The sequence below is a fragment of the Ammospiza nelsoni genome, chromosome 14 (genome assembly GCF_027579445.1).
Source record: "Ammospiza nelsoni isolate bAmmNel1 chromosome 14, bAmmNel1.pri, whole genome shotgun sequence".
In the NCBI taxonomy this organism is placed as follows: domain Eukaryota; kingdom Metazoa; phylum Chordata; class Aves; order Passeriformes; family Passerellidae; genus Ammospiza; species Ammospiza nelsoni.
The window spans coordinates 6,078,307-6,105,523 of NC_080646.1; the positions used below are offsets into that span (position 1 = coordinate 6,078,307).

A 27,217-nucleotide genomic window follows, 5' to 3' on the forward strand; every position below is an offset into this window, starting at 1 on the left:
GCAGGCAGTGCTGGTTTTGCTCTCAGCCCTGAGGAATGAGGGTTATGAAATGAATTCTGCCGGCTCTGGCAGACGACGTCAGTTGATTTCTCAGGCTGACAGGGAGATTTGCAAGCTTAAGATAGCTTACAGGTCCTTATTTACAGCTCACAGGATGAAACCCAGACCTGGGCACCCATATATTTGTGCTCAGAGGTTGAGCAAGTAAAGGAAATGTTTAAATATCTCTCCCTCTTGATTCCCTGCCTGTGGATGACTGTCCATCACAGGTACGAGTGTGAGGATGGAGCTCTCATCTCTCCTTCACTGATGGCTCCAGAGAATCCCTGAATCCACAGCATGGTGGGTGAGTCCCTGTCCTTCCCATGGAGAAAGGCATGGCTGAAATGAGGGGACACAGGGAAGCCTATGTGATTCTGGCCACAATTTATGGCATGAGACAGTGGAGCACAGGCACAGCATGCTCCCAGTCTGCAGCTGGTGTTAAGTCAGCAGCCTGTCCCCACCTGAGAAGCAGGATTTTTCCATTAAATAAAACCTTGCAGCCCTGTCTTTCTCTTTCTCCCCTTCCCTCTTTAAATCTGAAAGAATCCCATTTAATCTGTAGGGAGCTTTTCCTGAACAAAAATCCCCACCAGGCTTGACCCTGACCTTTGCAAATGGAAATATGATGTAGTGAGAATTGAGAGCTGAGAGTCAACTGGCATCTTTGCTTTTGCTGCTGAAATAGAGCAGGTCTTTTCACATTTCTATTATGAGCCTCAGATAATGGGGAAGAAAATTAGGTAATTCCATTTTTTGGATTAGTTGGTTTTCTTGTCAGCTGGGAGATGAGATCTGCTGTATGTGGAGAATGACTGGAGGCACAGGATGAACAGAACAGCTGGTCACAGATATTCTTTGGGATTCTATTTCTGCATGACCTGCTCCAGAGATATCAAAAGAGATTGTGGCTGTGTCCCCTGACAGTTATACCTGTATTCCAATGCTGACTTCAAAGCATTTGCTCTGCATTTGCCCACATTTGAACAAGATGAGAATCTGGACCATTGTTTAAAGATAGTCTTGAAACTTACCTAAGCTTTGAAATGCTTGAAAATGAGTTATGCATGGACACATGAAAATTAAAGTATATCAGGAACCCACAGGCAATAGCAAGATGTGCAGGACAGGGAGCCTTGCCAGAGCTGACAGGTATTTATGGGGAGAATTAGAAGCTCTAGTTCAAAGCCTGCAAATTGCTCCATGAAAGCAGGGCTTCCTCATCACAGAGACTGAATTCTCCACAAAGGCACATGTGAAAAGAAGAGTTTGTAGAATCAAGAGCAGTGTTAATAAAAAAAAAAAAAAGAAAAAAACCCAAAGATCACTGCATGAAACATCAACAAGCACAGCAAGAAACAACAGGATAACATGCAATTTTTAATCTGAGAGAAAAAAAGACACAAACCAAATGTCTAGAAAGCAAAGACTGATTAAATTTAACATTAAATTTAACAATAAGTCTTTTAAAACAAAACAAAACAAAAGGGCAATATGTGTGATTAATGAAGCAAAGTGTTTGATTTTTCATCTCATGGGGTCTTCAACTCTGGACATTCTGGAAGAGATGCTTTAGCTCACTCAATGGTTGAAAGGAGAAGGTTTGATGTTCTCATGCTTCTTTCTGATCTTAAAAATCAGTGAGCCTTTTTGGATTTGGCAAAGCACTTGATAACATATCACAAAACTTAGCTCTTTGGATGATCTGAATACAATAATCCATGGACCAAATCACAGCTGAGTGGCTGCAAAGAAGAATACTAAACAGGGAGTGATTCTGTTACAGAATTATGTTTATTAGAGCATCACAGAGATCAGGTCTTTGGTCTTTACTGACATTTTTATTGATGACTCTAAGAAAGGATTAAACAAAAGGATGACAGGCATTCACACAGTGACAGGAAGTTGAAAAGGATCAAAAACACCAGGGTAAGCTGAAGGATAATGCAAAGGAATCTGGATAGACTAGACACTTGGGGCAAAAATATCCCAGTGCAGTGAACCTCAGACCTGAGCAGATTGAAAGTTTCATCTCTGCAGACGTCTATTAGCTTTAAAGGGGATGCTCATTAGGATCATGCCATGGGGTGAAAAGCCTAAAAAGTGCAGTGTGTGGGGAGATGCTCCATGTGAAGCCCTAGAGATGTGATACAGCGAGCCAGAAGGAAAACAGAGAGTCCTTTAGCGTTTCTGGCAGGCAGGTCATTTAATAAACATGTCCACCAAGAATCTTCTCTAATAAAACTCCATGTGTCATTTCCATTCACCGAGATGGTGTCATGCCTGCAAACTGCACACAGCTTTGTCTCCTCCATGCATTAATTTCCATCCAAATGCCCAGGCAGAACCTCTATTAACCACCTCTGTTGACAGGAGTGGATTATTCAGGGGAGCGTAACTAACTCTCTCTTATTTCCCTGAAATCTACACTCAGCTCCTCTGCTGGCAGATGAAAATTTACAAGTTAAAAATTCTACTGTGTTTCCTTTGGTTTAGGTGCTTGGAGTTGGATTTAAGGAGGGATTCTAGAGATTCCAAACAGGGTTTAGAACCTTGGAACCTGCCGTGGTGTGCAGGCAGTGTTGAGTTCCCTTAAACCATCTCCCAGCAGCTCTTGGTTGGAAGAGCAGGGGGCTAGGACAGGCACAGGACTCCTGGGGACACTCTGAACTGAAAATGAATCATTGATCTGTAAGCCCTGGGGAAACTGGGCAGATTTAACCAGTTGGAGCAGCTCTTCTGTGCGAGGGTCCCTGCCTTGCTGTGGCATCCTTCCCTTCAGGACACTGCCAGCAGCCAGGGAAGGACATTCTGGAGGAGAGGCAGGATGGAGCAGTGCAGGGAGCTGAGACAAGAGCATCCACTGCCAGACTGCTTGAGATGGCTCCAGAACAGCCAGTGCTAAAGGGTTTGGAGTAGGTGGGAGCAGAGGAATGATGATTGCCTGTAGGGTCACACCACCCTGCCTGGCATTAGCTAAAGTCCTCTTGCCTGTGGAAAGGCTGTCTGCATGATTTCACTGTTCTGTGACATACAGGCCTGTCCCACCTTGCCCCTGACTGAAGCTGGTACAAATCCATGTGCAGAGCATCCTGTGGCATCTCTCCATCCTCCCCTGGCTGGCACTGCTGCCCAGTGTGCCTTTATCTCTGTGAAATAAAGGTCATTTTGGTGTTCTGCGGGTAGTGAAGGCTTTGAAGAGAGGCTTTGAAGTACACTATAGAAGTAGACATTATTACTCACTGCCCAGGGATTTGGAGAATGTTTAGTCTGATTAAAAAGACTTTGCATTCTGCTGGCAGGAAGCATGACATAAAGTGGAAAATTTTTCTGAGCTGAATTCAAATGAGTTGATTTTTCTATCAGCCCTTCTCCTAGAAAATGGGTATGCCGTTCCCTGCTCTGGATGAGGCTTCATGCTCTAGCAAGGTTCACTCTACCAGTAAGGATTTGAATTTTGGACTGAAGTTTTAAGGGGTTTGATTTGAAATGAAGTTTATGGTACACTGGAGGACAGTAAGTACATCTGGCTCAGGGGAAGGGCTCATAGGGCTTTTGGTGCTCAGGATTTAGAGACATGGCAGATTTGGCAGGGACAGGAGTTGGAGCAGGGACTAAATTAGCAAATCTTCCTAGCTAGAACCCCAGTGCATCCTAAGGGAGGATTATATGTTCTTTTTGACTCCAAATAGTGCTATCAGACTCCAGCTTCATAAACACCACATTCTTTCACAGGTGTTTGGGCTGGGGAAAGAAAATTGGGAGAAACAGGATAGGCTGATGGACTAGACATCTTTCATCTGAACTGCAGAAAACCTCTTAGCATCCCACAGGTGAGGAAGGGTTTGTGGCACTCAGCTGATAACAGCACTGACAGCAGATGTTTAGTGCCAGGCAAATTCTTCACAGCCAACATCATTTGAAGCGCTGTTTCCAAAAATCATCAGCTGTATTTGGGGTGATGCTGAAAATATTTTAAATGGTGTTTCAGGAAGCAAAACAAGAGATGGGTAGAAATTGCAGCTCACAAAGGCTGCTTTAAGTGACAATTTGTGTGGTAGGAAGCGACATTTATTTGGTTGGTTTGAAGGGAAACAAATACATTTTTACACCCACTCCTCTTGTGTCAAAATTCAGTTGAAAAAAACAGGTTTGCTGCTGAAGAACTAGCAAGACATTTTCCCTTTCTGCTTTGCTTTTTAAAGAGAGTGGAAAATAGGTGTAAGGTTTTTTTCACAGTGATGAGATACCTGAATCTTCTGAGCAGCTCAATTCCTATCCCAGGTGTCTTTCTGATATTTTAATTAAATAGATTATAACAAGCAACAGTAAATTTTTGGCAATTTAAGAAATAATCCTTCCTTTCCTGATTGCTTATCTTTTATTTTTGGATCTAGTAAAGTCATAATCCTACTATTTCTTCACTCATCCATAGAGACCCTCCAGCCACACAAAGATAAGGCTTCATGATGCTAAAGTAAAACCAGAAAAATCCTTCTCTGGAAATCACAGAAACAACTAAACAAAAACCCCACCAACAAACCACAGGGTTCAGCCCTTTTAGAAAGCAACAAACTGCAGTGAGAGCTCACAGATTTCCTGCTGTCAGCACACCTTTTGGTCAGCACACCTTCCTCCTGATATCCATCTTGCCACAGGGCAGTCTGAGGGCTGGCTCACACTGGGGATTTGGAAGCCTGGCTGCAGATGTTAACAGATGTTTTCCTACTTTCCCTGAGAGCTGGTGCCACTTGCACATCCATAATCCTCTACGAGCTGATCCCTGTAACAAGATGCCACAAGGATTTAATCTCACAGCTTCCAGGGGAGCTGCTTCACACAGAGAATTATTCCAGGCAACTCAAGATCACTGTCATTCCAGGGAGAAGGCTGTGCTGGGATGACAATTACAGGCAGTGCTCAGTTAAACCAGGATTTAAAGGGGGATGTATTGGAGGATAAAGGGGGATATATTGTGCCTCACCCCTGCTCCCTGCTCTGCTGGGTGTTGGCATTCCTGGGACCTGCAAACAGATGTTTGGCCAGGTGTGTGACTCCCAACAACTCCCTCTTCTGTAGCCCTTTGGGGTGGTTCATCTCTTACAGAAGAGCACCCAGGAGCAGCAGCTCCAAATCACAGCACGGTGTGGGACAGGGAGAGTGATCCCCTCTCCAGAGGCACTGCCAGGGTGAGGGGCTCTGTGACCGTGGTCACAGGGGTCTTAGGATGAGGGAAGAGATGAGGATCCGACTCCATGTTTCAGAAGGCTTGATTTATTATTTTATTACATATATTATATTAAAACTATACTAAAAAAAATAGAAGAAAGGATTTCATCAGAAGGCTAGCTAAGAATAGAAAAAGAATGATAACAAAGGCTTGTGACTGACTGAGACAGTCCAGACAGCTGGACTGTGATTGGCCATTAATTAGAAACAACCACATGAGACCAATCACAGACCCACCTGTTGCATCCCACAGCAGCAGATAATCATTGTTTACATTTTATTCCTGAGGCCTCTCAGCTTCTCAGGAGAAAAAAATCCTAAGGAAAGGATATTTCAGAAAATATCATGGCTACAGTGCTCCACGTGGGATGGACACAAGTGTGACAGGGCACCTCTGTGCCCTCCAGCCCTTCTGGAGACCAGCTGTGCACTCTGCACAGGGATGTGTGCTGGTGAGGGCTCCACAGACAGCCCAGGCTGCTCTCGCTGCAGCAATGACCACCACGTGTTAGAGCAGCATCCTGCAAGGGCACAGCTGGATTCCCTGCTTCTTCTGCCAGTGCAGACCTCTGAGACGTGGGTAAGTAGGTTCTGATGGATGAGAAGCACTATCACAGCACAGATATTTCCCCTTTGAGTTGGTCTGACTGATTTTCCTGCAATGACAGAATAAGTGCCGTGTCTGACCATGGTTCAGCTGCACTGGGAGATAGTGTAGAGGTTAAATCCAATTCTGTTTATTCCATATCCCAGTCACTTGCAATTCTGGATGGAGTCCTGCTACTTGGCAATCACTTCAGTATCATCAATGAACCTCTAAAACCATATCTGAGGCTGCAAGATTAGCCACTACCACCCTGACAAGTTTATTCCATGCAGCTGAAATGAAGAAAACCAGTCTAAGGACATCATTTGCAAGTTAGCTTTAAAAAAAAAAAAAAAAAAAAAAGGCTTGCATTATTTGTCAGTTTCCTTCAGGTTGCACTTCAGCAGGCCAGCCAGGACAGACTGCATGAATAGGCAGTGAAGCAGTGGGAGGCAAAGTCCTAATCGGCTTTTGTGTTCTTTGATTATTGTTATCCAAACTAAACAAAGATTTGTGGTTTACTGCTGTCCTTCCTTTCCCTGTTTTCTTTAGATTAACTGCTGCACTGCAACATTCTGTGTATTAGCAATATTGTAGAACCTGCTCAAGAGATAATCTCTGCACCCCAGCTTAATGACTGCACCAACCTAATTTAAAAGGAATCTGCTGCTTATCAAGACTTAAATTACAAGCCTTTTGCAGCAGTAACACTGGATTTTAATGTCTGAAAAAGCCATAAATGTTTTAGAGGGTTATAGAAATAACAGGCTAATGTAATGTGCTAACTAGGAATGTGCAAAGACTTGTCCAAGTATATCTGAAGCTCCTGCTTGCTCTACACCACTGCTCTTCACTTAGCAATAGGACATATTTGCAGCCCTTGGACCACACTTGATAGATGAGGCATTGCAGTTTTACTGCACTGCTGGTTGAGGTTATCTAGAAATAGTCACTGGAAGAATGATTAAATCTTGCAATTACCCTGTGCTCTCTTGTCTGACATCCAAGCTCAAACACTCTCTGATGGAGAGGTGATTGCTCCTTGAATTTATATCTCTGCTGGTAGCCTGGCTTTTTGGCTTTGAGATGTCAGAGGTGGGCTCATGGAGCACAGATATCTTACCAGCTCCATTTTATTTCCTTCCTTACTGGACCCTGGTCTTTTCCAGGAGGTGTATTACTTCTGCAGAAAATCCTTGGGAATGTAGTTTGCCTCATTTTGCACACATTTCATTTCTCTCACAGCAACACTTATTTATTCCTGCAAATCCAGCATGCCCAAATCTGACGACTGAGCCAGCTTCCACTCCTTTGCTTATTTCTTCTCTGCACAATTTCTTGCAAATTTCCCCCTATTCTGAGAGCTAAAAATACATCTGGGTGCTGCCTGGAGGCCATCTGAGAGCACAAAGGAAGGGACAGCCCGAGCTTCATATGCATTGCTAAGCAGTGCATGAAGAGCCTTCCCCACAAACAGGGCTGCTCCTGTATCAGGCATCCATAAATACAGAAATCTGCCATTCCCAGCAGCAATTGCATACAGAAATGCTCACTCCTATTTAGCCAGCACAGGCTCTTCTGCAGAAAGTGCAATTGCTACTGTGAGCTCCAACTTGTAATGACACCGAGCAGGTGTAAACGGGAAGAAAACTCAGCAGGGAGAAAAGCTGCACCAACTCCCAGCCCTGCAACCCGCAGAGCCTTCTCCTCCAGGAGAGTGTTTGTGTCAGGAATGAAACACAAGCTTCATCAGAGGGGAAACCAAATACTTTCTGCATTTTTTACTGTCTGAACTTCCTCTGGATTTCTCAAAGTCGTGTTCTTCTACCAAAGCTCTCGGGAGCTCTGGCTTTCACAGCCACCACTGCTAAGGGGGAGATGAAACCAAGATCCTTCCTTGTTATCCAAGTGGGACCCTTTGTCCTACATACATGGAAAACATGACTTACTGGGTAAAATCTAAACCCCACAAATTAGTTCAGATCCCCAAAAGATGACTGTTCAGATAAAATGTTTATTAGAGAAGGGCTGGTAAGCTCCCCTTGCTCTCATTTATTACTGCTGTGTTCAGAACAAACCACATGATGTCATTGAAGAACAGAGTTGCGAAATCCCACATTCCAGACTGGGACCCAGGAATGATTCCCAAATTAGGCAAATTACATGGGAAATATCAGTAAAGATCTGAGGAGAAAAAAAAATAAAAATAAACCTACAAAAAGGCCAAACCAAAACAAGAAATCCTGAAGCCACTTGAAACAAATTATGCTCTCCAAAATCGTGTTGTTAATGGCTCTTCACCTCCAATATATTCACTCAAACTGCAGGAGGTCGTTCTTGTTTTGGAAGTCCTTTACACATCTTCCCTCATCCTCATCTTCCCCCTCCTGCTCTGCCAGGATGAATGCCAGAGGGATCTGCCAGAGGCCAGCAGCAGCTGGCAAACATCTCAGAACAGGCAGGGCCAGCAACAGGGTCAGTGTTTACAAATGATAACTCATGTGAGCAGCGCTCACACCAGCGTTTGGGAAATAGCCCGCACCACCAATCTGACCTCCTGCCCAGATGGAATTTTTACTGATTTATTTATTTTATTTTTTTTTCTGAACAGAAATAAACCAAGGCCGCGTGTTGGAAACTGGGAAACTGCACAAAAGTCAGCAGTGAAATAAACTCGGAACAATGCCCAATTCAGACGGTCTAGGGGGCCTTCTGCACAGTGTCCATGTCAAAATTTCCTCATGCAAAGAATTTCCTGCAAAACACACAGGATGCTTTTATTACCGAGTGGGTGGCATTTGATACAGCATCCCAATTGGCCAGGGAGGCCAATGAACCAGGCATTATTCCACTGCTACCTCTCTGGGGGGACACTGCCTGCAGAAATACCTCTGTCATGTCCTGCACGGCTTAGTCACACATATAATATTGATCATACCCTGCCCTGCCAGCCGTGAAGTGCAGAGCTTAATAGGACAGAAATCAGCTCTTTCATCTTCCCCCTTTGTTTCACATCATTTCAGTGCCAACGTGCCCTTCTCTCCACATACAATTATTTAGCAGCAATGATGCTCTTGCTAATACTGAACACTGAAAGCAAAAGTTGGTTTTGGCTGTATTATGGCATAGGCTCTTTGCTCCCTCATTTACCTCTCACCTCAAACACTGCAGTTTTGGGTGCTACAATACAAGAAGGATATAAAGCCTTTATTAGATATTAGAGAGTGTTTTATTAATCCGGATATTTAAAGACATTTTAGATATTTAGAATTTTAGCTATTTAAAGATATTTTAGATATCTTTATTAGATATTAGAGAGTGTTCAAAGAAGAGTTATGAAGATGGTGGATGATCTAGAGAAGGGTGGTTGGTCACTGGAACAGGGCAGTGGTCACATCACCAAGCCTGTAGCATTTGGACAATGCTCTCAGACACCAGGTGGGATTTTGGGAGCTGTCCTCTGCAGGGCCAGGAATTGGGTGATCCTTGTGATTCCCTTCCAGCCCAGGATGTTCTCTGATTCCTATAATTCTATGATTTATGCTCCCTGCCTGGCTTGGCTGATGGCACCACTCACATGCTCAGTGCCCCAGGATGGTTTGCAGAACCATGGCTGAGATTTTCTCACATCTTACATTTTTAAAGATATGAAAGATCTGTAAATACCTTACCCTGGAAGCAGAGCCCTGGTGATCAGTGAAAAGGCAAAAAGACATAAATCTGATGTAGGAATTGTTGATGTAGCAGCTGGGCCGTGCTGACCCAGCAGCTCGGGAGGTCTGTGCCCCGTTTGATGGCAGCATGAACCCTGCCATTGTTTTGCAGCTGGGCAGATGTTGTGTGTTGCAATTAAAAGTGGCCACAGAATCACAGAAACAGAGAGTTTTGGGGAGGGGACCCACTATGATCATCGAAGTCCAACTCCTGGCTATGCACAGGAGATGCAAACTTTTCCATCCTGTGCCTCAGACTGTTGTCCAAATGCTGCTTCAGCTCTGTCAGGCTCGGTGATGTGATCCCTTCTCTGGGCAGCCTGTTCCAGTGCTCACCACCCTCTGGGTTAAGAACCTTTTCCCAATACCCATCCTAAGCCTCCCCGGACCCCCAGGTTCTCTTGGGCGCTGTCGCTGGTCACACAGCGCAGAGATCGGAGCTGCCCCTCCTGAGAAGCTGCAGCCCGCGGTGGGCTCTGTCTTCACTCTCCTCCAGGCTGAACAACCAAATGCCCTCGTATGGCCCCTCCAGACCCTTCCCCACCATCGCATTCTCCTTGCATCCTCTCTGATAAGAGCTGTTCGTGCTGAGCGAGGGAGCAGCGCCGGGCCCGGCAGCAGCGGGGCCCGAGGCGGCGGCGAGGCCGCGGGAGCTCCGGGAGCGGAGCCTGCGGAGGCCCCGGCCCGGCCCCGGCTCTGCCCGGCCGCGGGGCCCCGGCGGCGGCTGCGGCGGGAGGCGGCGCCTCTCGGGGGGCGGGGGCCGGGCCGGGCCGGCCGGCGCTGCCTTCCGGGGCTCGGTGCAGCGCGGCCGTAGCCGGGGCAGCCGGAGCGGGCAGGATGCGCTCCGCCGCCGCCCCGCTGCCGCTGCTCGCGGCCTCGCTGCTGCTGCCGCTGCTCCTGCCCGCCGCGCCCGCCGCCCGCGGCAGCCTGGAGCCGCCGGCGGGCAACGGCAGCCGCCCGCCCGCCGCGCCGGGCCCCGGCAACCACAGCGGGGCCCGCCTGAGCCCCGTGCCCGCGATGCTCCGCGACCTCTCCGCGCTCAAAGCCGCCGTCATCGGGGCCTGCGCGCTCACGGCCGCGCTCATCGCCTGCCTCCTGCTCCGCGTCTTCAGGTGGGCACCGCCCGCGGCAGCCGCGACCCGCCATCGGCGGCACCCGCCGAGGGGCCGCAGGGGGGAAACCCCTCCTGTATTATTGCTTTATTATTGATAAATATCATACGTATCTTACAGATAGACATGTATTATATAACCTGCTAGTGATGTGCTCAAAGCCCGGTGTGTGTGGCTGGTCCCTGGGGAGCCGTGCGGGGCTGCCGGCCTGGCACGGCCTCGCCTCGCTCCGCTCCCGCAGGAAATCGGGACCGGAGCTGGGCTCCCGATGGGATTCTCCAGCGGGGCTGCACCCGCTGTGTGGGGCTGGGCTGGGCACGGAGCGGAGCGCGGGAGACTCCGCCGGAACAGCGGGGAATACGCGGGGATGGTGGTGGGACACTGGTGCCCAGGGAGCCATGGGGAGCCTGGCCATGGGGACACACAAAGCCCAGCCGGAGATGGGGCCCAATGGCCAAGTGTCACAGCTCGGTGTCACAGCTCGGTGTCCGGCTGCTGGGCAGGGCCAGCCGGAAAGAGACGGGAACAGCTGGCGCTCGGCGCCGAAGCCATGGCTCAAGTGACAGAAGCAGTTAAACAAGTGGAGCTGGCCCATTCTTCCTTGTTCTGTCTTCAGGCAGCTCCTTTGTGCGTGGCTGAATGCTCTGCATCCCCTGCTTTGACCTAATTCCGTGTAGGAAGGGCAGCGTTGACGATGGTAGTATTCCAAAGTGTGGTCTATAAACCGAAATTATCAGGGCTGCTACTTTCTGAAGAAATTGACATTTAACTGTATTCTGCTTAAGTGTGTGCAGCAGCTGGCACAGGCAATGCAAATAAATGTGCTCATAAAGTGATGTGGTTTGGGAGAGCCCAATAAAATGTTGAAGAGGTGTTTTTTGGTTTTTTTTAAAATCAATATGTCTGCTTTGCAGCTGTACAGAGTTGTCACATACAAACAGCAGAATTGGTAGAGATTATATGAGCTAGAATTAGGAAGTCTATAACTAAGGCTTTTCATTCTGCACTAAGTTTCTACTCCTAGTTCCGTGTGATCTTGGGGAGTTTATTTTCTTTGCTACAGTTTCTTCTGAGTATGAACCAATATCTTGTGTCAAGGAGACCTGGCTGAATATTGGTAGTCAAAGAAGGCAAACTGATAACCTTTAAAGGCCTTCCCTATACCATTATCAGCATAAACAAGTCCAAGTTAAAGTCACCTTGGGAAGGATGGATTTATTCTCCCATGCCAGAGTCGTCATTATACAGCTGATCAGAGTTAATGCAGCATTAAAGATATGTTAAACACCCTCTGAGATGTCATGTGTATCTTTGGTAGAACCTGCTGGGGAAGTGGAAAATGAAGCTATTGGCTTCTGAGAATGTTTCTTTATCTGACAGAGCACTTGTTTGTAAACAGTTATCCCAGTTGCAAACGAGGCAAGAATACCAACAGGTATGTTTGTACAGCGTCACACTTGTAGCTGACAACACAGATCAGTGGAGATTCTGTTGCAGAAGAGATAAGGGATTTACCCTCAATAAATGTAAAGCTTTTCTCCATCAGAATACAAGCTTTGTTCACACTTAGTCAAAAACATTCTGATTTTTTTTTCTGAAGAGTCATGGATTCCTATTAAAGAGATTTTGCTGAAATCCAATCTTTGATTAAACTTTCACTGTGAAATAATTCTGTGTTGCTGGAAGTAAATTGTCCTTTTGTATGAGTTGTAGAGATTAAGTAAACCAGTGATTGGCCAGATACTCGTCACAGGCATCAGATTAATATTTTATACATTTTATTTTTTATTTACATCTCATTTTTACATATTTTTCTGTTGATATTATTTCCCTTTTTTGTTTGAGTAGGAATAGATTTGTCTCCCGCTTTCAGCTTAGTTCTTAAGGCAGCACTCAGAGATTCCTTTTCATCCCTTTTGGAAATGCTATGCCCTGAATTCATCTGATGGTTGTGTGGTTCAGAATGTGGTGTCACCCGAAGTGGTCTGAATTTCCTTTCTCTCTGTGGCTGCTGGGGTCTGTGAAGGCCAGCCAAGACTTTGCTGTTTGTCTGCATGTGGCAAGCTCTAATTTGCTATAGTATTTATTTATTTATTCTTTTTTGCAAGCTCAGTCCAGGGTTTGCTTTCTTTCCTACAGCCGTGGGCTCTGCATGCTCCCAACCCAAAACCATTTCCACAACAAACCAAATTCCGTGTTATTCTCAAGCACATAGTTAGGTAGTTTGCATTACCAAGACACACAGCAACAGATTGTGTGTGGCTAAATGCACTCTTTGATCTGAGTTTTGGATTTTGCTTTTTTACCTCCGTGTTCTGCCCTGTTGCTCTCCCCTGGTGCAGCTCAGTTCATTCCATTTCAATGCAATTTTTGGGATCAGCTCACAAGAAACACAATTTTTCAGATGTGGCCAACTGTGCTGGTGGACCGTGTGCCTTCTAGGGAAAGCTGATAAGTTACTTTTGCTCCAGTGGGCCAGCTGAGAGCAACCCAAAGCTTTACTTGCAGAAAACTCTGTAAGTGTTTGCATCATGTCTTGAACAAACAGAATCCAGGCTGGAAAGGCTGCTGTATATCTAGATTTTTAGAGAAAAGCTACCTGCTTATTTTGCATCTTGTTGCGTTGGCTTTTTTCTTCTTGTTCAATTTTGATTTCTTCATCAAATACCACTTTAAGCTTAGTTTTCCAGTAATAGCAAAACTGGTATAAATGAGATTGAGGAGAGAGGTTCAAGCATATGATCATAAGATACAAGACCCTTTGTTCTGTGAGCTGGACAGTTGCTCCAGGCCATCCAAGGCTTAACCCCAGAGAGTTTTACTGATTTAAAATAATTGCATTATAACCAGTTACAGTACTCCAGCAAAGAAAAGGCTTTATGTTCCTGCTAGCAACAGGGAAGAAAAGCTCAAATTAAATTATGTTAAATGAAGAGGAAAAAAAAAACCCAAATCAACCAAATATCCAGCCTTAAAATATATATATATGTATGTGACCTATGTTGAAAGCCATGGGCAGGCAGCAGCACTGATCATGGAATCACAGAATCACAGTTGGGTTGGAAGGGACCTCAAAGATCACCTCACAGTAAAAAAATTTCTTCCTAATATCTAATTTAAACCTGCTGTCTTTTAGTTGGAAACCATTCCTCCTTGTCCTGTCAGTCCAGAAATGTGCCATCTCCAGAAAACACATGAGGACTTGGCTTAGTGCTTCAACTTTGTTGTGTACAGCACCATCCAGAGAGCAGAGATAGCCAGAGAGATCAACAGGAATGCAATATTGCTGATCTAATTCATCAGCTGGTAGGAAGCCTGGAGTTTCCTGAGGTTTTTAATTCCATTTTTTTTTTAACTTCTAAGGGAGTCCATTAACATGAAATAAACTGGTCCTGATTCCATTCTGCATAGAACATTGCTGCAGTTCTAGGAGGGACTGGCTTAGTAAGACTTTCAGTAAGCACTCTACTTAGAAGGGATAAGGGTTTTTTTTTAGTTATTTGGGGTTTTTTTGTTGTTTTTTTCTTTCTTTCTTGCTAGGGGATGGTCCTTTCTCTCTACATCTCTTAGCAGGAGGTAAAAAATGTGGAGACCTCTCTCTCTCTGGGTCAGGAAAAGAATAATCTTTGAATGTCAGGGTTGTGGACTAAAATAGATTAGAGGCGTAAATAATACAATGAACCAGTGAGTTGATTCGAGCACTTAGCCCACCACATGATGCCTCAGAAAGGAGGATGAAGTGCTGCATATGACTGGTGCTTGATCAAAATAGCCCCTGGTCAAAGTACAGCCACAAAGGCAGCGTTCTGCTCTCTGTGTGTCATTCCCTGCTGTCTGGAGAGCGATGTGGGGTGGAGCAGGCAGACCCTGGTGTGATGTGTGGTGCCTCAGCCCTGGGTCTGCAGTGAAAGGTTCATATCCATGCCCCCAGTTAGCCTTTCTGAGGAGGTTTTCTTTCCTCCTCATAATTCTGGGCAAGACCTGTAGCATTCCCTCCTAATTACAGGGGGTGGCTGAATCAGCAGAAGCAACAGGATTTTTTAAGTGGAAGATGGTTTTCTGTGCTAAACTACTCGGAACCACTTCTACCCTAGGGAGTGCATTGTCATTGTGCAAGGGCCACACTCTGCCCACAGCTTCCAGCATGCTTCTTTTTTGCTTTAAAAAAAACCCCACAAAATGAATGTGGCTGGAAAGGAGATGCTCTGTTTGCCCATGATCTGATGTGTCCTGATCCTGTCCAGGAGGTCTCCAGAGTTCATGAAACATTTGTGTTCTGTAGTTCCTGCCCTGTGCTGCTCTGCTGACTCTGCTGCCTGGTCCCACCTGCTGAATAAAGTGCTTTTCCTTTTTGTGCTGTCATTGCTGATGGTTACAGGGATCCCACTGAGGTTCAGGAGTTTTAATGGGAAACAGTTTCCTGACAGGCATGTAGGGAAACTCCCAAGGCTTTCCTGCAAAGTTAGCTCGGGTAATTCTGGTATTTATGAAGCCTGGGGGAGCTGAGCAAATGAGAAAACGGACTGCTGGAAAGCAGATTAATGGCAAATTAGCTAGATAATCTGGGCTGGAATGGATTGAGAAAGGGGTGGGAGGGAAAGAAAGACCTTTCTGCCTTATCAATGGCAAACAACTGCTTGTAACAGTTTAGCCAAAATCCAGCAGCCAAATGAGCTTCTTCCCTATCCTAGATGAGCACCATCATTAAGTGAGGTTGTGAGGATTAATAGGTCACTGTACAGTGAGTTCTTCTCCAGGTCCTCTTGAAAATGTAGCCCAAATAGACTAATTAATGGCTGGAGGCACAAGGATTCTAGTTTCCTATTTCTAAAAATATCTGTTCTGCAGTAATTTCTTCAGCCACTACATTATTAACAGTTTTAAGATGAACTCTGTGGAACAAGTTACATTTTCTAATGGAGGGAATGTGGGAGGAGGGGTCTCAGTAAAGTGGGCCTGATACTTGGGCAGGATCTTAAATGGAACCCATGGAAACCCCCTGCAGCCTGTGAGTGCAGAGTGGTAAGGCTGTGCTTGGTTAGTTCTGACAGCTTAGTCTTGGTCTATGTTTAGGCTTCCCAGCATGAGTAAATATTTCATGTAAAAACAATGTTTTACTTGTGAGAAGAGACCTCCCTGCGTCACTTTGCTGCTAGTTTAGCAGGGAAGCAGAGTAACAGAGAAGTGGTTTCAAAAGGATTTTGAAGTGTTTGGGTTAAGAGTCCTCCTGTACTGGATATAAAATCATTTGTTTCAACAACAGCAGTAAAAGAGCAAACCACCCCGTGCTCTGCGTGACACAGCAGCACAGATAGCTCTAAAGATAAGACCAGGAGGTGACTTTCTCCTCACTCCTGATGCAACCCCAGCCTTTAGAACAGGGAGGAAATGCAAACTGCTTCATCCCAAGGGCTGGGACCTGTTTGTTCAGCCTTGGACTACTGCCCAAAAGCAGTGCTTGGCAGAGGTACTGAGATTTCCACATCAGAGATAGTCACTGATTTAAATTTCCTTAACTTTAAGCTTGGAAGGGACCACTGTGGTGGAGATGCACGCTCAGGGCTGGAGTCCCAGTGTCTCTGCAGTGCTGTGGAACTGTTTTAAAGTCTTCTTGAGGCAAAGCTGTGCTTTTGAATCTGGCACACCTTGCATGATGTGCCAGGGCACGGCTTCTTGATGGTGAAAGTGCACTCGGGATGTGCTCAGAGCTGTGATTACCAAAACTCTGCTGGGCTGCTTGCTTGTGCCTGCACCAGCTCCCTTGTCATGCTTGGCAGGTAGCAGTTTTGTTTGCTAAGAGGTGTAGGGGAAAGTTCTGCATTTTGTTAACCAAAACCATCCACTTTTCTCCCTGAAGGCTGGCCGAGTACACATCAACATGTTCTTGAATGCATAATCACAAAAATGCATTCATGCATGAGCAGTGTGACCTTCCTAGTATACATGAAAACAGTAGGTGAAGTAAAAAAAAAGGACCCTCACAATTCAAGCTAGAGGCAGAGAATACATTGAAAAGCCACACACAAAGTGTTTATTAATTGAAAGTAAGTGTTAGAAAATAGATCTGTCAAAACTGTGGGATTTGCAGGTGTGTATGTCCATTTACAAAGGAAGGTAAGGCTGGCATTTGTGGGAGGAGAGGCAGTAGGCACAGTTAGCTTTGAACAATGGTTGATTATTTTTCATAGCACCTGCACAGATGGAGCCTGAAACTGCTTCAGTGAGACTCAGGGTTGTTGCTGTGAGAGTCCTGAGCTTGGCCTGACTGCAAGGAAAGCAGGCAATTTTGTACCCAGACAGCATCACCTCCTTGCTCCTAATCCTGCCTAGAACATTCCCATGGCTCAGCAGGGCTTAACCTGTGCTTTCTCATCTGAACATGTTCACTAAACCAGTGGCTGCTTGAGCTGATTAAGCCCATGTCTCACTTATTGAGGGTGGCAGCAGGAGCACGTGGTGGCTGCAGCGTTCGTGTGCCTGCCCTGGGTGCCAGAGCACCTCTGGTTTGTCAGCAGTGGAAGGGCTGACATTGACCTGGATTGCAGCTGACCAGGAACTGCTCCACACACAGGCACCAAGAGGAGCATTGGAAAGGCAGCAGGAGGGGACAGGGGCTGGTTCTGAAGCGTTCCTGTTAGGGGGTCTGAATCCAACAGAGCTGCTGAGAGCAGCTTCACCTCTCCAAGGAATGCTGTATAATGCATTTTATACAGAGTGTTTTCCCCCTCTGTGTTTCAGGTCTGGCAAGAGGATTAAGAAGACCAGGAAGTATGACATTATCACCACCCCGGCCGAGAGGGTGGAAATGGCTCCTCTGAACGAAGAAGACGACGAGGATGAAGACTCAACAGTGTTTGATGTGAAATACAGGTACTGCTGCCATCCATCCAGTTAGGCTTGCTCACTGAGCTCCTGTTAGTGAAAACAGCTCTTTTATTTCTCTGCTGGGCTAACTTGGCAGGGATGACGCAGTCACAGTCTCCCTCTTTGCCCAAGTATTATCCCTTTCCTTTACACTCCTAGGGCTATTCCCAGCAGGGCTCTGTCCTCCCCTGCTCCTGCAATAACCCTGTCACTGCCCAGGCTGTCTGAACTCCTCTTTCCCCTGCAGAGCAGCACAACGGGATACACGTGTCCCAAATAGCTGACAGGGTCTGACAGACTGAGCTTCCCCTCTCGGGCAGCTGCTGGCAGTCATTCCTGTGTGCTCACACTGGATGGAGGGCTGTGGATCAAGGGTTGTGGATCCAGGGCTTCTTTCCCAGGCTGTGAGCCTGGCAGGGAAATCAGAATGAATCTCCATAAGATTTGTGTCAGATTGGTCTGTGGCACAGAGGACTGTGTGCCCTCAGTGATGCTGTTAGCAGTTACCCCTTAGCAACAAACTTTCCTTAAATATGTTTGTCTTTTTGAGATGGAAGTGGTGTGACAACCCCAAAGTTCTGCTGCCTATTCTGGGCCTGAAGATTTATGGCAACAACTCAGCACATAAAGATGCTGCTTGTTGATTTATGGCATCAGGGTATCTGCATCTTTTATTTTTGTTTGCATCAAGTCATCCACACTATTCAAGTTGTGTTCTCATCCAAATAAGGCCTACTCTAAAATCTGTCCTACTTTGGCTGAAATAAGCTCTCCTAATTATAAAAATGCAGATCTTGACAACTTCTAACTGGTGATTTTACAGACTTTACTCACAGTGCCCATCTACTAACTTTGGAAAGGGGGAACGCCACATCTGCTCTGAGCACGTGTGCTAACATCTGAACCACACCCCACCATATGCTCCACTGGTTGTTTCCCAAATCATTGCATTAGTTCTCTATAAAAATCAGGAAATAGTTGAGAGCCATGAAACAATGAAGGGTGTGAGTCAAGCCTTAGTGTAAACAATTAGTTCATGATTTAGAAGACTCCTATCAGTCCTTACCTGACTTTTGCCATTCCCTGTAGCTGCCCTGGGTTTACTCTAATAATTTCAGCTTGTGCAGTTTGTCTTTTGTGATCAAGCTTTGTTAAACCCAGAGTGCAGAGATCTGAGTTTAAACAGCCCCCATGTCCCATCCTTTTCCTTTTAACTCCATACTTTCTCTGTGAACTTTTGGAAATGCGATCTGAGGGTTTTTCCCCAAAGAGTGAGAACAGAAGAATCTCAATCATGGCAGTGCTTCAGGACAAGATGTTTAAAAGTGAAGTACTGGATGAACAAAGAGAGCTTGCTGGAGACCATTTGTCTCTTGAGAGCTGTGTTTGTGTTGTCTGGTGTTGCTTCCCTGGAGCAGGAATTCTGCTGCTATCACTGAAGGTATCAGCTCATCCTGGGTCCCTGCTCTTGGCCAAGCAGTCCTCTTTTCAGCTGTGGGAATTCCTCCTTTCTGCCATAGTGCAGCAGCTATTAAATTGCACGATTTTTGCAGTCCTTGCTGTTTCAGGAATTCTTTTGTTTAGCTCAAACAGAGCTACTCATTTTGGAGGGGAAGATCATCTTACAGACAGCCCCTTAGCAGTGCTGGTTTTGGGAAAGCTTCTTTGAGGATACATTTGCTGTGGAAGGTGTCAAGCTCTCTGGTTCCTTTGTGCAGCTTGGAGAGTGTATCCCAAACAGTTCACAAATCCTGTCACCAGTAAAGAGACTCCTTTGCAAATTGGAGTTGCTGAGTTTGACCATTGAACTATTCAGGATTTTTTTCATAGGTGCTTGTGTTCAGATGGGAAGGGGAAGATAGAGCTGCAGAAAGAGCAGCTCACACTTGCCCACAGGGAGTCACGGGATAAACTTCTAACAGGTTTTCTCTTGGTATATCTGCCTCAGTCCTTGCCCCCCAAGCTGGTATTCATGGTGTGGGAGGCTCTGAGCTGATTTATTTGAGATCCCCTCCCATTGCTGAAAGATCTGTGCTGGCACTTGCATCTGTATTTGGGGGTGTAATTGAGATTCTGTGCTCTCTCCCCATGTAATGCAAACAGCTCTCTAATTAAAAGACAGTTGGTGTGGAGCAGCAACAGGGGAGAAGCGACATTTACCTCTCCAATTGGTTCTCGTGCAGTTAATTTTCTTTCCTTTAATGCTCTGTCCTTGTGCAGATTTGTTTCCAGTCTTACACGAGGCATCAAAGAACAGCAGACAGTGTAAATTGGGCTGTTGGATGAAGGTCATTGCTATTTTTTTCCATTTTTTTTTCAGGAAGCTTTAAAGTTTTAGGCTCCCAGTAGTTCCCCCCCGGCTTCCCTTGGGCAGTGGAGCAACAAGAAATAACCACCTTTCTCCAGTAAGGCAGACTAATGAGAGCACTTCAAAATCTTGCCCAAACAGAGTCCTTTCTGTGGATGCAAAAGCCACCCACTGCTTCCTCTGTCAAATGTGTGCTGGATCAGATCCCCTCTTTGCAACCTCATTCCAGTAGCAGGGAAGCAGCTCTGTCCATGGCCTCTAATCCTGCAGGCACCATTTCTGTGTGAAAAGAGGTGGAAAGTATGAAACAAAGACTGTCACAGACTTAAGATGCCAGATCACTTGGACATTGATACCTCCTTAAAAAGCTTTGTGGAAACCACTGTTTTAATATGTATGTTTCTCTATATATTTGCTCTGCTGTTGAGAGAGGCATTTGGATAAATAGCTCCAGAATTGTTCTGAAATTGCTATAAAGCTACACCAGGAAAGCAAACAGAGCAATGGAAAGAGTGTTTGCTTCTTGATCACTGATTCAGTCTGTGCTGAAGGCCAAAAAGTATTCTTGTCCAGTTGATTCCTGGACCATATGAACTATATTGGTCATAATTTCCCAGATGTCAGATAGTTTTTCAAGTTTTATGATGGGATTTGGTGCACATCTTCAAAAATGAGTTAGTGGAAAGCTAGATCCCACTCTCCATATGTGCTTTTTCTCATCCTACAAATAGATTTTGATTTGAAGATTTCCGTCTCCTCTTTGCTCCTTTAGCTCTTTCTTTCAGGAGGGCAGGGGGAATTTGCACGGGTTCTGTGATCTCTGTGATGGAGCTCAGCCATGGATTCATCAGGCATTTGGCACTCAGGGACACTTGAGTAGAGAGCAGTAAAGTAAAGTAGGTTACAGGCAAACATCCCCAGCAAACTGGTGTCCATCCCCCACCACAGAGCACTCTGCTTATTTTCTGTAATAAAAGAGATTAAAACAGCTGCAAAAAGAACCAGTTTCTGAAAAGGTAAATAAAATTGTTAGCTTGTTAAGCTTATTAACTCTAGCGAGGCTCATTGGGGGATTTCTTGTCAGCTTCAATAGGAAACTGAAAACAGGTTCTGAATAAATTCTGCGGCGCCTTGCACATGAAAGGCTTTGGAAGCACTTCAGTAATCTGGGATATCAGCAGTGACTCCTCTCCCTGCTGACTTGCAGCTGTTGGAGGCAGCGAGTTCTGCTCCTGCTTCGCTTGCTGGGCCCAGCTGGGTGAATTTCACAACTGTCCAGGGCCACATGTGCCATGTGACAGCCCAGAGCTGGGGAAAGAACCTGGAATTTAAATGCCAGTTTTGGTGTCAGGCTCCTAAATAAATACTGATAGAAAGTTTTTCTTGGGGCAGACTGAAGCCTCTGTCCTTCCTGTCGGCTGAGTAAAATTCCTCAGTTTGTTTTCCCTGTGGATTGTCATTTTTCCTCTAACAGCAGCAGCAGCACCGGCCGAACGCAGAAGTGGTTTAGGAATGCATCTTCCAAAGTGCTCTTGAAAGTAGAAGGATTTATGTGTAAGGAGAAGTGGCAGGCTGAGGGAAGAGGATAGGAATATTTATTCGACCATTGTGGGTCTAAAGGGCTTTTGAGAGCTTGCAGGATGTTTTAGAGGAAAGATACACCACATGTAAGGGCTGGATCCTGGATTCATCCCTTTTCCAGGCACTGATAGCATTGAACTGTAGAGAAACATCTTCAGCACAGTTGCAGGGCTCAGCCTTTGATGTACCCAAGCCTTGGGAGTATCTGTAAAAATGGGTTACACTCCTGGTGCCTTCTCTAGGATTGCATCCTTTCCAGATCCTGGCTGTGTGTGCAGCTCTGAATGGAGCATGGAATTGTTCTGTTTGTTACTGAGAGGTGTTCACTCTCAAGGGAGCAGCTCTAATGGATTTTTTTTCCAGTGAAAGCTGCAGGCAATTCTGGATGATGCCAGGTGAATTGTACTGGGGTTTATAGCAGCTTATTTTTTTTTCCCCAGCAGGCAGCAGTGACAAGTTGTGTGTAAATGGAGGGGTATCATTTATCCTCATCTGAAGGGGGTGCAAATCACCAACACAGGCAGCAGCTCACTATAAATATAACAAATTGCCAAAGCTTTGGTGCTGTTGTTAAGGATTTCCCATAGGTCTACAGCAGGGGAGAAAAAGAGATAGTCAAAAAGCAATTTTGGCTGGGTTTTGAAGGCCAGTTCTTTCCTGATGCTATTTGACAGTTGTTGCAGAGCACACCATGTTCTGCTGCTCTTGCAGTCCTATGGGAGGGCTCTTGCCTTATTCCTGCAGTGTAACAGGTTCCTGTTAAGATTTTTTTTGAACCCTGAAGCAGTTAGGGTGTCAGGAGGAGCATCCACAGCAAGGAGGATGGTCCGTGTGTGTTGATGGGTAAGGGGTGCACTGGTGTGTAAAAGCTGTGAGGTGCAGAATGTGGTTTCATGTGCCTCCCTGTGCACATTCCCTTCTCTGCTCTGCACAGTGAGTGACCACAGGATCTTTCAGCATCTGGCTTTTCCCTCATCTAACTCTGCTTTTGTCTTCCCTTGGTATCTCTTCTCTGCCATGGCACTAACATCCCATCACTGCCACCAGATACACAAACTGCTGGAATCGGTGGCAATCCCAGTGAATGATGCTGCCTTTTCCTTTGTGCCCGTTGGGATTTTATTTCTCCACTTCACACGTGGGTTCTCATCTCTGCCTGTGAGTAATTTTAATTGCAAATCTCCAGCTGTATTAATTCTTCTGCTTTCCAGGTAAAGCAGCTCCGTGGAGCGTCAGTGCCCTGCCAGACGTCACTCTGCTGTCGAGGGACCTGCTGAACCCATAACTGTGAAAGGGGAGGCTTTCATCTCTGCACCTCCTCGAGGTGCTGTTTGTACAGCAGGCTGTGGATCTTCTGACTCAAACAGCACCATCTGGTTCCCTGGTGTCCCAGCTCCTGCGTTGGAATGACCAGAGTTCCTCTTTGCAAACTGGGCTCTCTTGCTTTAGGAGGGCTGCAGTGTCACCAAAGCATTACAAGGTGCAGCTCCTTACACTCTAAATAAATTCTGCAGAAGGAGGAAGACAAGGAAGATTAAAGCAAGCTGCCCCAAGGATTTTATTTTCTAAAATCCTAATTCAACACTTCAGTCACTGTTAAACGGATCATGTGTTTAAAAAAAATCAAGAAGTATTTTTGGGCCTTACAGAGGTGACTTAGGACTTAAGATGGTAAAAATGTAAGCCATGCTGAAATGCCACACTGTGCTTGGTGTAGGGTTTGGGTGGGAAGGGGTGGGGAGGCCGACTCATGTAGGAAATTTTCTTGACTTGCTACTGATTTTTTTTTTAAACAACAATTGCACTAAGTTTTCATGATGACACTCATTGTCCCAAGGAGCTCTGATCAGATCAACTTCAGTAAGTGAGACCACAGGGAAATAGGAAGAATCAGGCATGCTCTAAACTACAACAATCTTGGATTAAAGAAGATATATTTTTGTAATTTTCTGCCCTTCCACTGGGAGTAAAACCAGTGTTTTGTACTGTCCTGTGCTGACTGTAACTTGTCTACAATTCATTACCTTTTTCTAAGCAAAGTTAAGTCCTCATGTGGAATGATTGGATTGCAGAGAGAACATGTCTTATTTTTCATGGAAGCTTCATGTAAATGATCCTATTCTGTCAAACTGGAAGTTTTCCTTTACTACCTGCTTGACAAAGCTCATTTAACTCAAGGACGATTTTTAGCTGTTGTTCCCTGCTGTGCTTTGTGCTGCAGAGGTCAGAGCTGTGGGATGACACTGTGGGAATTGGGTTGCAGCTCTGGAAAGCTTGGGTTTGGGAGACCACAGGCATCCAGGCATTCCAGGCCAGCGGCAGAAAGGACAAACCTAACTGGGTTACTTTCTTCATTTGTGGTTTTCCTTCAGAGTAACCACAGATGAAGTTCAGATTTTACTGTTTACTGCACTCCTTAACACCTTCTATTTTGGGTTTTTAAGGTGGCTGAAACCTTGCTTTTCTTGGGCAATGCATATTTTCCAATTGTTTTAGGATTGTCCCACTGTTTGCTTGACCCTCTCCCAGCCTTGCAGTTGCAGTCCCTCAAGGAGACTGCAGTTCCTGGCAAAGCACCAGCCTTGCAGCAGGCTGCCACTTTTGGGATTTTTATCTGTTTTTTAGAGCCCTATTGAGATTTGAGGCTTGTTGAGAAACCAAACTGCTTTGTCATGATACCACGACCTGCGCCAGTTCTGTGTGGTTCCCCTTGGCCCTTCAGTCAATAAAAGGAGGTGAAGGGGAATTTTTCTTCCTTTCCAGCAGCCCTGTGCATTCATCCCAGCAGCTGCCATAGCACAGCTTGCTTTCCCCTAGCTGTGACTCAGCAAAGGCTTTGCAGACAGCCAACTCAGCCTGGATGGAAAAATCCCAAAGCAGACTGTTGTGTTAATATTAGTCATCAAGGCACTATAAAATGCTCTGTTATTTTCATTCATGGAATAGTTTGAGTCATTCTGTGCCTCTGTTACCAAGCAATATTTGACATGTCAGCTGTGAGGTGAGGATGGGCTGGGCAGGTTGTTCTGGCTGGCAGGATCCACAGGGAGCAGAGAGTGGAACGATGCTGCAGGTTCAGGTGAGGTCTGGAGCTCTTTCCTCACCTCACCAAAACAGGTTTCAGGCTCTAGGCTGGATGCTCCAGAAGGAAATACTGAGTTTATTCAGGGCTGCAAGAGTGAAGGCTGGCAATTGAACTTTGTGGGCAGACCAAGCCCTTTTGGAGTCAGAGAAGTGGCAATGCTGAGAGGAGAGAGGGAGGTTAAAAGCTTCTGTTGGCATTTGTGCAAGGAGGGGAGGGGATGAGGTGGATGCCCTGTCTGTGCAGGCACCATGGCAACGTGTTCATGCCCACTCTCCTGCCACACTCATTAGGCTGAGCATCAGGCACTCTCAGAGTGGAGACAGGGAATGAAACCATCCCTTTGCACAAAAAAAAGGCAAGACCAAGTTGTGTAGGAGAGAGATGAGGAGAAAATAAGCATGAAGGGCACTTCTGCCTTCTGAGCAAGCTGGTTCTTGAAATCAGTTTTTCCAGCAGCCTCAGGTCACTTGCTGAGTTAGGCTAGCAAAGGCCTTCTGCTCCCCTTGCTTGTAGCTCAAAAAACAAAAAAAATCTCACTATTTGCACAACATGGCCAAATCTCAATGGTGGACAGGGACCAGGTATTGAAGGTGGAGGTGCTCAACAGCAGCTGGGATTTCCTGGCTCCTTGAGGAAGTCCCAAACTGTGTGCCATAAGCTAAAAAGTGCTTATAGGGAAGCAGCAGCTGCTTGCTGGAAATAAAAGGTCAACCTGACCAGTTGCTCACAGTCATTAAAGTAATCCAAATGCTTTGTCTGATACTCAGTTGCTGTTGCAAATGTGAGGCAATGTTTACCTCTACAAAACTTGCTGTATGTGATTTAAAGTGTCTGGTTAAATATTCTATAGCTATATTTAGTTAAGATTTTAAGAGCACTTGACGTGACTCATCTAATAGTATATATATGAATATTTTTTTAATTGTAGAAATCAGTTTAAAACATAGTTTTAGTAATTTTAACTGTTTGGTTCAGGTAGTTCTAGGAGTTCATCAGAGAAGAAATAGCCATTAACCACTACATGAGTTTTTTACCTTAATGTCCTGTGTATCTTACACTGCAGATTTAATCTGATTGTGACTGTAACATGTCTTAGTATCTGCTGCTATTTTGTGTTGCGTAGTCAAACTTGCTTTGTTCAAGAGCATTTTAAAAGGCATATTTTTTTGTTACAGAAAATGGAAGCAGAAATGTTATTACAGCTGTCTTGTCTGTAGCTCACTTACTGCTTACAGAATCCTCCAACTCCTGGCTGAGGCAAACCGAGTTTGTGAGTCAGAGGCTTTTCCCTTTGTGCATGTGGAGGGAAAACCCTGCACAGAATTGCAGCTGCTTTGCTCCAGCCACAGCCCTGTCACCAGAGATTACACTTGAGAAGCCAGAAATCAGTGTGCCATGCTTACCTGCAGAACTAAGTACACAGATAGCTTTGTATGTGTATTTTTCTCCTCTTTTGTTCCCTGTAAGTTGCAGAGATGACTGCAAACACTTGTTTAGCACACTGACTCTGTGATCCCCTGGTGTTTATCTTAAGACCAAACTTACTTGTAACAGTCTACAGGCACTAATGAAGCTTGAAAACTTAGACACTAATTAAGTCAAACATTTTGTTCATAACTGTTCCCTCTAATTCCATGTACATGGTATAATCTCTGCAGGGTGGAGGGCTGTGGTTTTTGTTAAAGATTTTTTCCTTGTTAGATGAGTTTCTGCTGCTGCAGTTTGTGTGTGAGGAGGTATCAGGACCATGTGTTCAATTTTGTGCAATTGCTTTGAAGTTTTTTTAAAAAGAATTTGTCATGGTGACCAAAGCTTCTTTTTAAGGAAAAATTGGTTGTGTTTGAATGGACTTCACGTGTTTCAGTAGAAACTGCCATCATTAAACATGTTCTTGAAACCCCTGTGCTGTGTGTTATGTTTAAGGCAGGAGAGGGAAAGGGCTGATGCCTTTTGGAATGAGGTGGAGTCAGAGCTCCAGTGTGCTCTATTATTAAAGGGTTCCAGGTCCCTTTGTCCTGTGACTCTGATTCAGGGCCTAACAAGGGGGAAAACTGGTTTTAGCACCACGGTTGATGGGGACCTTTAAATACAAGAGGTCCCCATCAACCATCAGGAAGCTGGGCTTACTGCTGGGATCCAAAGGCAAAATCCTCTGCAATAGGGAAGGGATCTCCGTGCCTTTGGTGTTTGGTACCTCAGAGCCCACAAAGTGTAGCCACATTTGTTGTCCCAGACTCTGAGCACACTGGGCCAAGCCCTGTCCCCTCGCTGGGGTGGCCATGTCACACCACAGCTGTTCAGCAGCTTCCTTCCCCTCCAGACCTGCTTGATGAGCTTGCCCATCTCTGAGGCAGTTTTGCCTTAGACTTTCAGGGCATTCAGTGCTGGTGATGAGGATCAGGGCAGTCTGAGGCTGCTTGTTCCACACTTTTGGCAGCTCTCAGGGCATATTTTCCTCCTGGATATGGAGAGCAGACACTCCTGGGCTCTGGAGCAGCTACGGGACAGACTGGTCCAGCACCCTGTGCATGGATCAGCTCTGCCTCTCTGCCATGATTTCTGTGCCTTGATGTCTTCATCTCCTCAGGAACAGTTTGAGAGTAATTCAGTGCTGCAGACAAGAGGCAGCTGCTGTCCCGCCTCTGCTTTTTGAATTACATCCTGCCAGCAGATTGAAGCTCAATCTCATTCAGAATA

At 45.6% G+C, this 27,217-nt stretch overlaps 1 protein-coding gene across 1 annotated transcript; it reads left to right on the forward strand.

Annotated features, from left to right (window-relative positions):
- Positions 1-10,407: 10,407 nt before the first annotated feature.
- On the forward strand, positions 10,408-26,417 carry FAM174B (family with sequence similarity 174 member B). Its single transcript, XM_059482102.1, has 3 exons — positions 10,408-10,682; positions 17,421-17,552; positions 22,647-26,417. The coding sequence occupies exons 1-3, from the start codon at positions 10,408-10,410 to the stop codon at positions 22,648-22,650; spliced, it is 411 nt and encodes a 136-aa protein (XP_059338085.1). The 3' UTR covers positions 22,651-26,417.
- The last annotated feature ends 800 nt before the right edge of the window (positions 26,418-27,217 follow it).